The sequence below is a fragment of the Triturus cristatus genome, chromosome 4_1 (assembly GCF_964204655.1).
Source record: "Triturus cristatus chromosome 4_1, aTriCri1.1, whole genome shotgun sequence".
Lineage (NCBI taxonomy): Eukaryota > Metazoa > Chordata > Amphibia > Caudata > Salamandridae > Triturus > Triturus cristatus.
This window is the reverse complement of record NC_140585.1, coordinates 1,036,786,272-1,036,800,683: the sequence shown is the minus strand read 5'-3', so window position 1 is coordinate 1,036,800,683 and position 14,412 is coordinate 1,036,786,272. Positions and strand designations below refer to the sequence as shown.

Sequence of the window (14,412 nt, the reverse complement as noted above, 5' to 3'; positions counted from 1 at the left end):
CTTGTTCAACACGTGAACTCATCAAAATGTCGCTAAATGCGCTTTACAGACTGGATCACAAGCAACTAAAACAATTGTCTTCTAAAATATCAGATTTTGCAAATCACACTAAAGCTTGAGCAAATTACTATTTTTGATGCACTTTTGATGTGGGTGAAATATGTTTTGCAAAGTTATAAAGTAGTACTGGTGATTCATTTACAGGCACACTAATTGTCCAGTGCTTCCATGAACAGTAAACCGATAAGCAGGCGAAGCTATAAACAAGTGACTTACTCTTCCACCATTTTTTTGTACGTGGAAATTTCTTTTGCATAAAGCAGCTTATTACTTGGTGAATCCTGAAAAATATGAAGAAACAGTATTAATAAGGATGCATGTTTTATAAGGTTTGTATGAAACATTACAAAGTTCACTTGAGAGAAAGAGAACACATGCAAAATGGGCATTTTTAATTCCTGCACACAATGATTGTGTCGTTCTTAGAAAAAATATAATTTGTTTTTCAAGAAGTTTGTTGAAGGTTTGTGGTAGTTGGACCATGTAGCTGTCTTACAAATGTCAGCTATGGAGAGGTTTCCTAGAAAGGCCATGGTTGCTCCCTTTTTCAGAGTAGAGTGCTCTGGGAGGAATAGGTAAAGGTCTTTTGACTTTAAGGTAGCAAGTTTGAATATATTTGACTATCCATCTGGCTATGCCTGATTGTGACACTGGGTTGCCTGTATGAGGTGGTGAAAAAGCGACAAAGTTATTTAGATTTTCTGAAAGCGTATATTCCATCCATGTAGAACATGAGTGCTCTTTTGATATCTAGTGTATGAAGAGCTCTTTCTGCAACATAATCTTGTGGGAAAACACTGGCACGTCAATGGATTGGCAGTAGTGAAATTGAGAGACTACTTCAGGTAGGGATTTAGGGTTGATGCAAAGAACCACTTGGTCTTTATGTATTTGAAAGAAGGGTTCTTCTAAGGTTAATGGCTGGAGCTCACTTACACATCTGAGTGAGGTAACAGCATCTAAGATACCACTTTCCACTAAAGAAATTGATGGGGGCATGAGTGTAGGGGGTCAAATGGGGGATCCAAGAGTCTGGTGAGCAAGCTGTTCAGGTTCCAGGAGGGTACTGGAAAAACCCTTGGTGGAATAACACTTCTGAGTCCTATTATGAAAGCTTTGATGGCTGGAATTTTTTTTTTCTTACTTTCTTTATTGAGATTTTGCAAAGCACAAAAATAAGTACAACAGACATCAAATGACGATTTTTTTTTATTAAAGTGAGAGATGTCTATTTTGGAGGTAGGCAGTAATTGCAGCAAGGTGTAACCTTATGGAAGCTTATGCTAGATCTGCCTTTCGTAAATGAAGCATGGGGTCTACAAAATCTAGTAAACGCTTTTAACAACTACTGTGTGGAGAAGGGGTTAGAAATAAACTCATCGAAAACAAAATATATGTCCATAAACCCTCAGAAATCTTTTAGAAAGAATCTGGCCCTAAATAATCAAAAATTGGAGTATGTGGAGAGCTTTAATTATCTGGGAATTACGCTGGATAGTATGTCTACCTGGAAAGGGCAGTTGGAAAAAAGTAAATTAATTTTGAAACAAAACTCATTGCCTATCCTAAAGGTGCATGGCAGCAGCCAATCTAAAGCGATTACGCCGGCACTAGAATTATTGAAAGGAAAGGCTCAATCAGCGGCATTATATGGCGCTGAAGTATGGGGACATTCCTGCAAAAGCAACTTTAAGAAGGAAGAAAATCACTTCATACGTAGGTTGCTTAAAATACCCACAAGAACCCCGATAATTCCAGTATTTATGGACATTAATCTTAAAAGGACAGATCATCAAGCCACACTAAGGCCATTGTTATATTGGGTTAGATTATGGACAACCCCTGAGTTGTGTGACTACAAGAGTGGACTGATGGAAATAATTCGAATTGATGAGTACAAAAATATTGCATGGTTAAAACATATTTCCCAGTGGTTTACCAGGTTAGGGTTCTCACATTTTTGGGAAGAACCCCAGAATATGTCACCATCTTCTAAGAAACTTGTGAAATTTGCTTTCTGGACATATATTAAGGACGAATTATTTTCTAGTTCCTCATTAGGTACATTGACCCAGAGATTTTTGATTATAAAGGACACTCCTGTATTCGAACAATTTATGGATGATATAAGACCTCCCCTAGCAAAAACATTATATTTAAAATTTAGATATGGGATCTTACAGACTTCTGTAAATACTAGTAGTTGGGGGGGTAATGATGTTAGCGGGTTGTGTACCCTTTGTTCCCAAAAAACAAAAGAAGATGATGCCCACCTACTGTTTTTCTGTCCAGTTTATAAAAAACCAAGGGATCGCTGGATTAAACCCTTATGTAAAAATATGGGGACCGGGTCCTTTAAAGAGGCAGAACGCATACTTAAGTCGAACACCTTGCAACCAATAGTGTTTAGTATAAGTAGATTCCTATTCAACGTGTACCTTATAAGGAATCAGTTAGGTTGCAAACTGTAATGCATATAGGCTGGTGAAACATTTCCTGGCCTGATAGCTATTATGAATTTTATTTATTCCCCCTTTTTTAGCATGTATTTAGGAATTGTTTTAAAATATAATCTGGCTTTTAAATTAATTTATAATGTATGTCTGTTTTTAAAATCTATAAGCATAGCTGGGATATGATCAATTGTGGTTTGACCTTCGTACGTATTATCTTGAAGATTGGGACTGTATATTTGTATATGTAATTGGAAATGTTTATGTATGTTTGCTTTTATGACAATATAAGTCGAAATAAAGCTTAGAAATGAAAATGAAATGAAGCAGGTAGTAGACAAATGTCTTTTAGAGGAACAATTTGTTTGGATTGACAGTAGGGGTGGGTGAACTCGGAGTTCCCCAAGAACTCCGTGAAATTCAGAGTTGCTTGTGTGGCAGAATGCTGCTACCTGGTCCTAATTAAAGTCCCACTGCAGGCCTAAGGAGCAATGTGACAGATCGGTACAGGATAAACTTGCTTAGCACATGTTATTTAACAGGGCTGACTTCTTTCGCTGGCACATTAGCCTGTTCATTTGCGCCTTCACGCGATGCAGTGGGCCATCAAAGGGTGGTTTTCAATGGGGTTAATATTTGTCATGGAGTTCTGGCAGCCCCTTCTGTGTGAACTGCACCCAGAGCCGTGCCAGACCACACGTCCAGTACCCATGATTGACTATGAGCATCGTTGCAGCAGGGTTCACCCTCGGGGGTTCAGGAAGATTATAATATGTATAACCATTAGCACAACAGCGCCTCTTGCAGAGCCCCATTAATATTTGAAATCCCAGCGAGGCATTGTGGCGGTCAACACAGTAGTGTCAAACATTTGAGACAAGTGAGGCATATACATACTCTTACCTCATTTACTGGTCTTGCAAACTCCAAGTGCCCTGGAAGCAGTCCTCTCTGCTGTGCATGTGCGCTGCATACTGCACAACTGCTTACTCTTAAGCAATGTGGTTGCGATTGCGCCACGTCAATCAGCACAAATATTACCCATACATGCAGATGTCCCTTTTTTTGCAAGTAGCATGAGCTTTTGGTTTGCAATCTAATGTTTTAATTGCCAAGGAGTAGCATAACTGAACGCGTAACTGAACTGAATGGCTTGTACAAGCTACCTCGCTATGGTTCCCTTAATTATTGGTACGCCCAAGACCATATCAGAGCCTATACTATATATAGCTGTTTTGATTTGCATACATGTTTTATTTCCTACAAGTAGCACATGACCTTTTCTATAGCATCTAATATGTGCAATGCTTTCATAGATGGATTTGAAAGGTTTTGAAAGAAGGCTGGCAGTTGATTTAGCATGAAAATGGGAAACCACTATTGGTATCAATTGATTAGATCGCATAACTACTTTGGCTCCGAGTATAACCAACTATGGTTCCTCAAGCGGAGTTTGTGCATCAAAAATATTGTTTTACAGTGTGCAGCAGAGTAGTCGAAACTGTCTGGATCCAATGGCAGGAAAACACAATCTGAGGTGTAGACTGTGACCTAGTGCATTGTGGGTATCGGGCAGTATCACAAGTCATCTCAAAACCAAAACCTCTTCTTTGAAGAAATACAACTTGTAACATTCCAAACCCAAAACGAGATGGCAGGATTGGGCACAGCATGCAACCTACAGCAACACCAGCTCCCAAAAATGTAATATCTATAAAAAAAAAAGCAGGCTTTAATGCTAAATGCTTTGCATTAGATTTACGAATAGGCTCAAAAGACGGGTTCACGGAGCTTGCCAAAATTATGTTAAGATTCCTCCGATCTCCTGTGGTTGATGTTTTTAAATCCTTCCTTGCACTGTTTAGTAATCAATATAGAGAAAATGTGTTTTTGATTCATAGCTTTAGTGTATGCTACTATAACTGATAAACAGTCTCTTCATTAACCATAGTTTAGATTACACTTGAGTAAAAACATTAGATTATGGACTACGACTCTTCTGTTATCTGTTCATTGAATATATTTTCTGAACGCTAATTCATGAATCTTATTCATTCCGCCTCATAACATTTTCAGATGGATGTTTTTCTTGCTTCCTATATAACATTTATACATTTTTCAGGTAACTGTTGGTGTTGAAATTCCAGTAACTAGGGTGCCATGCTTCTATCTTTAACAGTTCTGAATATGGGTAGTAAATTCCTCCATAGTCGACATGTCCTTGGAGATTCGTAATGTTTTTATCCTTCATCTGCATAGACTCACTAAGTGCCTCACCTGCCGTGGAGTAATTAGATCATTCTAAAATTCTATTGTTGGATTTTTTGATTTATTTTTAACACAGGTTAAGTGGGATTATGAAAAAGTGTATGCAAAGATCCCATACTAACTTATCAGCCATGTACTCTCTAGAAATAGCAAAGTGTAGGCGCGTGGTTACAAAGTTTGGGCACTTCTTTTGTTTAGATTTGTAGCAAACAGATCGGTGTTTGATACTCTCCGCATTTGTTTGACTATGGACTGTTTTAGCTTCTATCCATGTGATATGTCTAGCTCGCTTCTTAAGTAGTCTTTCCGTATGTTTCTAGACCTCGAATATGGTGGACTTTAAGAGTGATGTCCCATTTTACTGAACATAGCCAAAAGTCTTGAACTAGTTTAGATAGGTTTACCATGAACCCGAGTTGATACACTAGATTAACCGTCTTCCGAATACTTTTTGGCATTCTATAAACAAGTCTCCCTTTAACAGCCAATTGTCTAGATATAAACAATATAGGTGAATGGATATGTTTCAGGTATGCTACCATCACTGACAGAAAAATTGTAAACACTCTTTGAGCAACCTTTATTCCAAATGGTAATACTTTGAACTTGCAGCACATTCGTAATATTACAAAACAGATATCTTCTGAGGGGTGGGTGTACTGGTATATGGAAGTACATGTCTATAAGGTGAATCCAGGAATTCATTGTTCTCTAGTAGTGGTACAACAGCTTGTACATTTGTCATCTTTGCGTCTTCGCACACTTTGTTTATGAAGCCCAAGTCCAGCGTTGGCCTTGGTGTTATGTCTTCAACTTTCTTCAACATTTTCACCTAATGTGCTAACTGATGATTTGTTCATTTTTGTTTTTAATAGTCTTTGCTTTAAAAGAGGCGTGGACATAACCTTTAAAATACTAGTTACAATCCTGGACCCAGCCAATCAATAGAAAAATCATGCACATGTGAATCTAGGAGAGGTTTACATCTCAAAAAAGTCAATTTACTTTGACTGACTGTAGAACCCTCTGTGAAGGGATGGGGGGCTGGGGATTATCAGCTCAAATCAGCTAAAGCCTTGGCAGAGGGGTCTCGTTAGAGGCCTTAAAGATTTCTATCGGGCAAAGGCCAACTTTTAATGCAGAATTTGGAAAACATGTTAGTTCTCTGATAAAAGGAAACCACCCCCAAACTTACTCTGCTTAATTTGTGCTCCGTCCTCGTGCAGGCGTCCATGAAGGTTTGTGCAATGACTGACAAGGAAGCGTCGACAACTTCATGTACATGAACATCGAAGATAAAATGGGGATTCTTTAAAATGTTCACCCAAAACCTCAGAGGTAAACTGAAAAAATCCACACAATATTGTTATTACAATGACCAAAGAGTTACTGAACCACATTTCCTGACAGCCTATCAAACGAAAAATAGAGATAAAACGGTAAAGATTTCTTCTGAAAATCACAACCCATGGTAATTGCATCAAAAGATCCCTCCAAAGTGAAGGCTGTAGTTTATTAATCTATCCTAAACCTGGCGTTTATGTAACATCCAGAACACGAAATACAAAACAGTATCACATCATCTGGTTTAGGAAGTAAAGAAAGAAGCAAATGATATACAGTGGGCAGGAAGCAAGCCCACGTTTGCGGATTTACCATCAAATACCATTTCCTCTACTTTTGCAATAAATACAATTCCCGTAAAAGATAGGCAGGAAAAAAGAATGTCCTATCCTTCAACAAAAATCTTTCTACTTTAAACAGGGGATCATTGATAATCTTGAAGAAAAGTCGAACTATACGTGGAAGCATTCATGAAAATTCAACCTTGTTTACCCCCACACCGCTCTACAAGTAAACCATGATAAACCTGGATTTTTCCATTATATGTTTTGCTCTACATGTACAATGTGCTGCTAACTGTACATAGTTTCCTCATTTGCATATCTTCTGTAACAGCTCACCTGTTTGTTTTCCAGATGTGAATGGTATCGTCATCCTTGATATCGTGCTTCTCTGCTTGCTCATCGAGGAAGTCAAAGAAGTATTTTACAGCTGGTGGCACAATTTTACTGGAAGTGAGTACACTTTGAAAGAAGTTATCAACAAACTGCTGAAGCGTACCCTGTGGTCAAACAGCAAAAACAAATTGAAATTAGGCTTTTTCCTAGTGCAGTCCTTTTCAAACAGCTCAGAAAACTTACAGCAAGAGGCACTCTACGCATGGACTTACTCATTCCCTCTAAATGAGAGACATGAACAAAGGCACTAGCATAGTTCCCGATCCCTTTAGGGCAAAAACATGGGGATATGCAGAGAGGACAGGATACATTAAACTAAGCCTACAATACACCATACATTACCACATTGTTCTATCACTTTACAGGTTGCTGATCTATAACCTGGTTTTCATCCGTATCCTGTGACCTAATGTAGACTACACATTCTCCACTTTATGCGAGAGAATGAAAACTCCACACAAAATAATTGATTCATTTTAGGAGACTGGTAAGAGTGTTTATCATTCATACAAGTAACATCACCAGTTAGCATCCACCGGTAGCTAGTATGCCAGTGTGTCTGACATAATTCTGCAAGCTATATGTCAAAGAAAGGAATCTCAATGATCTGAATTATGTTTAAGAATTACCGGTTTGTTGATTTAAAAAAAAAAAAAAAACAGGCAGCTGATAAACCTGTTCACATATTTGGGTCACAGCATTCTGGTCAACACATACATTATTTTGATCACTATGGTGTTAATGTCACAATCTGGAATGTCATATGCTTCTCGGGGGTGCCCTCGGTTTTTTAGGGGTATATCATGGTCAACTCATCAAATTCTCCAAGCTTGTCCCTCTCTAGCAACATCTTGAAAACTGGCTTTACTCCTCCAGACTCAAAAAAGGTGTCTGCTATCATCTACATCCACTGTTTAAATTTGCAGAAGTAGAATAACTGGTCATAACAGCCCCTGCACACTTAGGTACAAAATCCTACCTTTACAGAAAGAAGCCTAGTCAGGTAGATTTCAGTTATGGCTTTGGTTCGTTCCTTTTCTTTCATGCTACCTCGCTTTGATTTACTGTCATCTACTTCATCAGCTGGCCGAACAAGGTGCCAAATTTTATTTTCTTCTTCTAGCAATGCATGTTCTGTGGAGAGAAATAGTAAGAGATTCACATAAGTTTAGGTCAAGTCAAATTACTGCTTTCCTTTCCTAATATAAAAGTGGTGATAGTTAAGAGGGTCTTCATGTCCTCCTGAGTCTTTATTGGTGCCACAGTACCATCTTACTTAACATTTGGGTACATTTGCAGCATTGAGGACATTTACTGATGCGGCTCTTTTTTGGCCAAATGTGTTGCTACTTCAGTCTTTTACCTATGGCTCCTCTCTCAAGATTCACCGCTTTGTCTTACCTTAGGCATCTGATCCTCACTCGGTGACCTTAATATATCACAATGATGGCTGTGACAATTAACTATTCAGTTTGTTATGCGTGTGCCATTAAGGAAATAGGTGATGTCATCAAATTACTACTGCGTACCTGGATCCCTTTTAATGGACTGTTGGTAACATAGAAAGTACAAACACCACACAACTATGTATTGATTGGGGTTATTTGGGACTGCAACAACCTGCTCTTCACATTCAATTGCTGGTGGATTGAACTAAGTTTACTTGTGACACCCTTGGGTGTGAAGGCAAACATTGTAGAGCTAATAAACTAGTGTCTTTGTTTACACAACAGTGGCATGAAAGAGAAACATAAGTAAGATAAGGATGGATTATACAGAAAGTAAGGAAAAAGAATGTATAAATATAGGAAGGACAAATTAAGGAAAGAAGGATGGTAAGGGGCAAGGAGGAGAAAGAAAGAAGATGAGCCATTGTGCTGACGCAAAAAAAGGGAAAGAATAATAGAAGAGAGGATAGGAAAAAATGGAGAGATGAAGGGAAGAAGGAAAAGGGAGAACATTTAGTAGGGAGATAAAGGAGACAAGAATGGGCAAAAGGGTAGGGAGGAAAAACAGAAGAGCCAGACGTAAGTCAGGGAAGTAGGAAATGAGAAAGAAGTGTAGAAAAGATGTATCTGTAAGAGTAATGAGGGAAGGAGTGAAAGAGGAAAGAAAAGAGAAGGTAAAGGAGCAAGAACAGGAAGAAAAGCTAAGAAAATTAGAGAGGTAAGGATAAGTGATGGGGAAGAGCCTGCAAGTGGACTGGAAGGGGAAAATGTAAGGAGATTAGGAGAATGGAATGAAGATCCGGAAGAGATGATCAGATGGTGGACAGACGATCCATAAGCTATCGCTCATACAGCAGGTGCAGTAGCATAGGGGCCTAGGAGTGCAAGAAGATTACTGTATCTCAAATATGGGTGTCTTAACAACCTCACCGCATCATACAACAGTTTTGGGGAACATTACACCACTGTGTTGCCTCAAGATACTGAAGCTACTATAGCTATTCAAGGATCATTTAGTTCTGTTGCATACACTGTGGTACTTGGTGCCCAGTTATCTGGAGCTGGCCACAAACCCAGAAATTAGGAATTCTTTTGAGATTCATATATGGATAAATTAGCACTTCACATGTGGATATCCCTAGCATCTCAAGGCATAAAATGTGCAGATTTTGTGACCAGGGCTAAGAAAGCATGCAGCTTATTTTATACTCCATTCCAGTTCACTTTTCACTCTGAAGTCATACATTGCAGGCGCCAAATATGTATGTATTTGTGGCCTAAAGTCAGTGGAAGAGAATTAATTTGCTGAAGGAAAGCAAATGAATTGCCTATGATCTTGGCTACGGGTAGAAGAAAATGTTAAGGTTTTTTTCATTTAAATGTTGAATGTTATCTTGATACTCACGATAAGGGAGCACGTTTTAAACACTGGTGAGTTTTTTTTAAAGGTATAAAAAAGTCACAAAAGTTACTTACATGCAAGACATGTTGGTAACTTGTTGGCTTTTCTGAACAACATATCCTAATTGCTAAGATTTTTTAGCAAGTCACTAACTGAATACTCAGGGTAGTTGTTTAAAACGCGTACGTACAATGCGCTTCCAGGCAAAGCATTTGTAGTGGACAAAAGAATAAACCTCGGGCTCATGTGTAAATTAGGGTACATGGGACACCTCTGGCCTCTCTGCACCTCAGTTTTATTACTAGCTCTAAGCAAGGGCTGCCCACAGAACATTCTCCAGATCATCTTTATTACAGGTAACATCAAGTAGTTTTTGTCAAGAGGTAGGTACCTAACCACTTAACTCACTTTTTATGGACCATCCTGACAGGTGCACAGAAAACAAGAGAATGACTATGCGCTCTTATAGTATTACATAGAGGAACATTTAAAAAAAATGATTATAGCTGTCCAATGGGGTGAGATATTCATAGCACGTTTACTCTTAACCCTTTATCAATATTATAAAAACAGAGTGAGGTTGGGTAAGAAGATACCCTGTATGGTGTACACGGTTGGAGAGTGAGTTTGTATGTATGGGATGCTTTGCGTGGTGATCGTGTTGCAGCAGACTTGTAGCTGCAATTACCCTTACAGAGTAGTGTGGATACACTTTGATTTTACACCCTCACTGATAGTTTTTACAGCACTAAACCATAAGCTGAACCATACCCATGTTCATTAATTCAAACTGATGTTTTCACTTGTATTAAATTTAAAACTAGTGTTCTGCTGGTCTCTAAGGAATTCCTAATCTGTGAGGTGAAATTAGGAAGGGCAGAAGGAGCTGTGGATTTTGCGAACTGCCCGGAATTTAGTCCAGTGGAAGCAAGGAACAGAGGTCAGATCTTTTTCTATACTGCGCTTCTTAGCCACCAGACTACATGCTCTCCTTTTAGGGTGATTTTCGTATCAAGTCACTTATTAAAGGGAACCTGTAGAGGGAGGGGAATATGTGCTGTTGATAACGAGACACGCTCCTTCTGTTGCTGCACAATGTGATCTGTATAAATGGAAATTATTTTTTGGGTTGACATTTTCCTTAAAAGTCATGCAAAAACAAAAAAATGTCCAATCATGTATATGCATCTGTACATCACGTGCTGTGCAGGCAGTGAATCAGTAAAAGGTAAACAGGCTGCAGGTGTTCATGACCAATTTAAACGCTGAGTGGGGTTATCCGGACTAAGGAGGGTGCTCTAAACTGAGTCATGTACTCCTGACACGACTTCAGTAAGTAAAGAGCAACTCATTTAAAAGTCTGGGAAATACAGACTCCCACTGCCAAACTGCTAAGATAAGCGGTTTTAAGGGAACTGGGTCAACAAGCGTGACTGGCAACTTCTCTATGCAGGAGTTACACACACAACAATGCACTCACTCTCCCCTGGAAAGTCCTGGTGATTCTCCTCCTGCTGCTGGGAAATGCCCATTTTGGACAGGATCAGCGTTGCGCCATCGCGGACCTGACAAATCAAAAACCACAGATCTCACATTAAAAATGTGTATCACAGTCGGTTAGCAAACCATGGAATATTACACAACAGAGATCATTAGACGAACATGCTTTAAACAGAATCCCTTGTAATGAACTGCAGCTACCTGTGCACTTCAGTGAACAGGGCACAAGACACTTAAATCAAGTAGACCTTTCAGATTTTGGTTTTGTAAAAATGTACACAATTGTATAGGTTAATGTTTCACTTCCATGAGCCACTGCTGTTTCTGGACTGGGGCCAAATGGAAATAACGTTGATGGTATGCCCTCATGTACAGGCCTGCTCTCCCTCTGCACGTAATTCATGCTCTTTAGTGTTGGTGATGCAGGATACTTAAGCACAAAGGGACCAGGGGAGTAAATCCCCAGTCCAAGCAAAAATATCCAACAATTAACACCAAAAACGTACATTTTTGGTGCATTTTTCCTATGGGGCAAGTTATTTCTCATCCAGGGGATACTCATCAGTCATAATCTATGAATAATCCCCGCCCACGTGCGGGACCCCGGAGCATATAGAAGATACATATATATATACACATATATATGCATATGTGAAAACATATACATGCAGCCTAAATTGTTTCAAACATGGCAAAAATGCTGAAAATTACATAGGTTTGCATTGTAGTACCCCTAACCCATAAGGAAAAAAGGAAGCACTAAACCAATTGTCTCACAACAATGCTATATTGCCATAAAGCAAACTTGTAATTGCAGGAATTTGCCTGTAGGCTGCAGTAGAGTATCAAGAAAACAAAGAACACTGACACCTTGCCTTTAAGGCATTAGAGTAGGGTGACTGTGCCTTTAAGACCTGCAGGAGACGCCCCCTGCTCCCATGATGCACCACAGGTGACAGTTAGGTCAGTTCTTTTTTCCGGCTCCTTCTATGAAGATCCTGGAGCTTGAGTTTTTTGACTGAAAGTTTCTCTTCAGATTTTCTCAGAAAATTCGACGTTTTCTGGCTCCTGAAAGCTTATTCTGCTGGTTTCCTTAGTATAATCTAATTTTTTCCAGTCAGAATGCCTGCTTTATTCAGGAAATGCCCTTCCTGTGGCAATAAGATGGCACTGGCAGATCCACACTCGGTGTGTATTGTGTGTCTTCCAACTTCACACAATCCTGACCAGTGCCCCCACTGCCAGAAATTTTCCAGCCGCACTCTGCGCGATAGAGAGATAAAGCTGCATGCCCAGCTGGAGAAGGAAAGAAACCGCCAGGAAGGCGACAATACATCCTTCAAACCACCCTCTTCAGCTAGACGACTTCAGAAACGGCGACATACCACCTCTCCTGATCCCAGGAAGACCAAGGTTCCCAGAGATTCGCCGAAATCACGGTCTAAAAGACCCAGGGCTTCTCTCTGTCGACCTCGAGGGGGTCAGCGTCGAGAGCTGCGACTACGTATGTCTCGCCGCAAGTGGGCCTGTCGACGTCAAAGTCTGCGTCAAAGGGTCATCATTCGACGTCGAGGAGGTCATCCTCAACTCGACGTCATGGAAGATAGACGTCGAAAACACCGGACCGCCGGCGAAGGTCGACGTCAAAGTCGCCAACGTGACAGCGAAGGTCGACGTCAAAGTCGCCAACTCGACGGTGAAGACAGCCGTCGACGTCGAGGTCTCCGCATTGCCGTAGGCGATCAGCGTCGAGACCACCGTCGAGAGCGGAGCGGCATTCCCAGCAATCGGCACCGATGATGACGCAAACATCATCGACGTCGAGACGTTTGACGTCGAGGGATAGAACTGCAGCGGCCACGAAGGAGATTAGAACCAGATCTAGATCATCATCAAGGGATCCATCATCTTCTCCAGGTTTACATACCATACAGATTTCTCTGGAGAAATCACCTAAGGCGACAGAGAAGTTTGGACTTTCACCTCGCTGGTTGGAGAATGTGGGTACAGGTGGCTGCAGAAGTCCGGGCTCGGACTATTCTTGCACGTATTCGCCCTCCAGGATTTCTCCGCGTAGAAGCAAGTCTCCTCCTGGTAGGCCAAGGTCACCTTCTACACGCCAGTCACTATCCAGGGATCGTTCTTCTCCTCACATAAGGCCAAGATCTCCTAGACACAGATCACGGTCCAGGGCTCATCACAGTGACCGTCCCCCACAAGAGGCGACACACAAGATCACCCACATGGTCCTCCTCCACGAGTCCGGGACTATTCTCTGAGCTTTTCCTCCTCTCCTCCATCACGAGTGTCTCCTATTGATGACATCGCTACTTTCTCTGAGGTCCTGGGTAGAGGTGCGCAGAAATTGAACATCACATTGCACACCCCTGTGGTTCCCACATCGATTATATTTGTTACTTTACATCACCGATCAGCACCCAGACCGTTACTTCCGTTGGTGCCAGGGCTGTTGGAGCCAGCTATGGCCACTTTCCTCACTCCTGCTATGGTGGGCTCTGTGCCTTCAAGGATCGCCAAGAAGTACAAGGCTCCAGCCGAGGATCCCTTATTCCTAAAGGCGGACCCGCCAGCGGACTCAGTTATTGTGGCGGCTGCCATGAAGTCGCACTCTGTGTCTGTTTCCTCTTCTGTCCCCCCAGAGAAAGACAGTAAACAGATTGATTCCTATGGCAGAAAGATGTGCAACACATCTGCTTCATACATGAAAGTGGCGAGTGCTTCAGCCCTTCTGGGGTGTTATGATCATTCACTTTGGGATTCACTCTCCAGATTCGCTGAAAAGCTTCCAAGGGAAGACAGACAGGATTTCAACGAGCCAATCAGATCATAAGTGTGGCTGCGGATGCTTCGGACCTCGCCGCACATGGATACTCCCATAGCGTATGCTCTCGACGTTCAGCCTGGCTGAGACTAACGGGCCTCAAGCCTGATGCTCAAAAGAAAATTCTTAACTTGCCTTTTAACGGTTCATCCTTATTTGGTGCTCACGCTGATGACCAAATGAACAAAATGAAAGCAGAGATGGACACCGTCAAGGCTGTTGGGCTGGAGAAGCGCAAGGAATATCGAAAGCGCTTTCGTCAGGGCGACAAACGTCCCTTTCATCAGCATGTTCAAACACCTCAATGGACCTCTCAGAACCCCAATTCCAACAAAGGGGTCGTGGCAGAGGAAGAAGAAACGCCAAACAGCAACAGTCTTCCACCAAGCAGCCTTCCAAGCAGTGAGGCCTTACTTCC

General features: G+C 41.0%; 1 protein-coding gene across 6 annotated transcripts in view; it reads right to left on the bottom strand.

The window, feature by feature from the left end:
* PLXNB2 (plexin B2) overlaps positions 1–14,412 on the bottom strand; it is a 774,339-nt gene that overhangs the window by 29,784 nt on the left and 730,143 nt on the right. For all 6 annotated transcript variants that reach the window (XM_085653971.1, XM_085653975.1, XM_085653972.1 and 3 more), the window contains 5 exons: positions 11,133–11,217; positions 7,782–7,936; positions 6,746–6,906; positions 5,977–6,124; positions 277–341 (listed from right to left, as the gene is read on the bottom strand). In XM_085653971.1, coding sequence (XP_085510097.1) covers positions 277–341; positions 5,977–6,124; positions 6,746–6,906; positions 7,782–7,936; positions 11,133–11,217 — 614 coding nt within the window. The remainder of the gene's footprint in view (positions 1–276; positions 342–5,976; positions 6,125–6,745; positions 6,907–7,781; positions 7,937–11,132; positions 11,218–14,412) is intronic.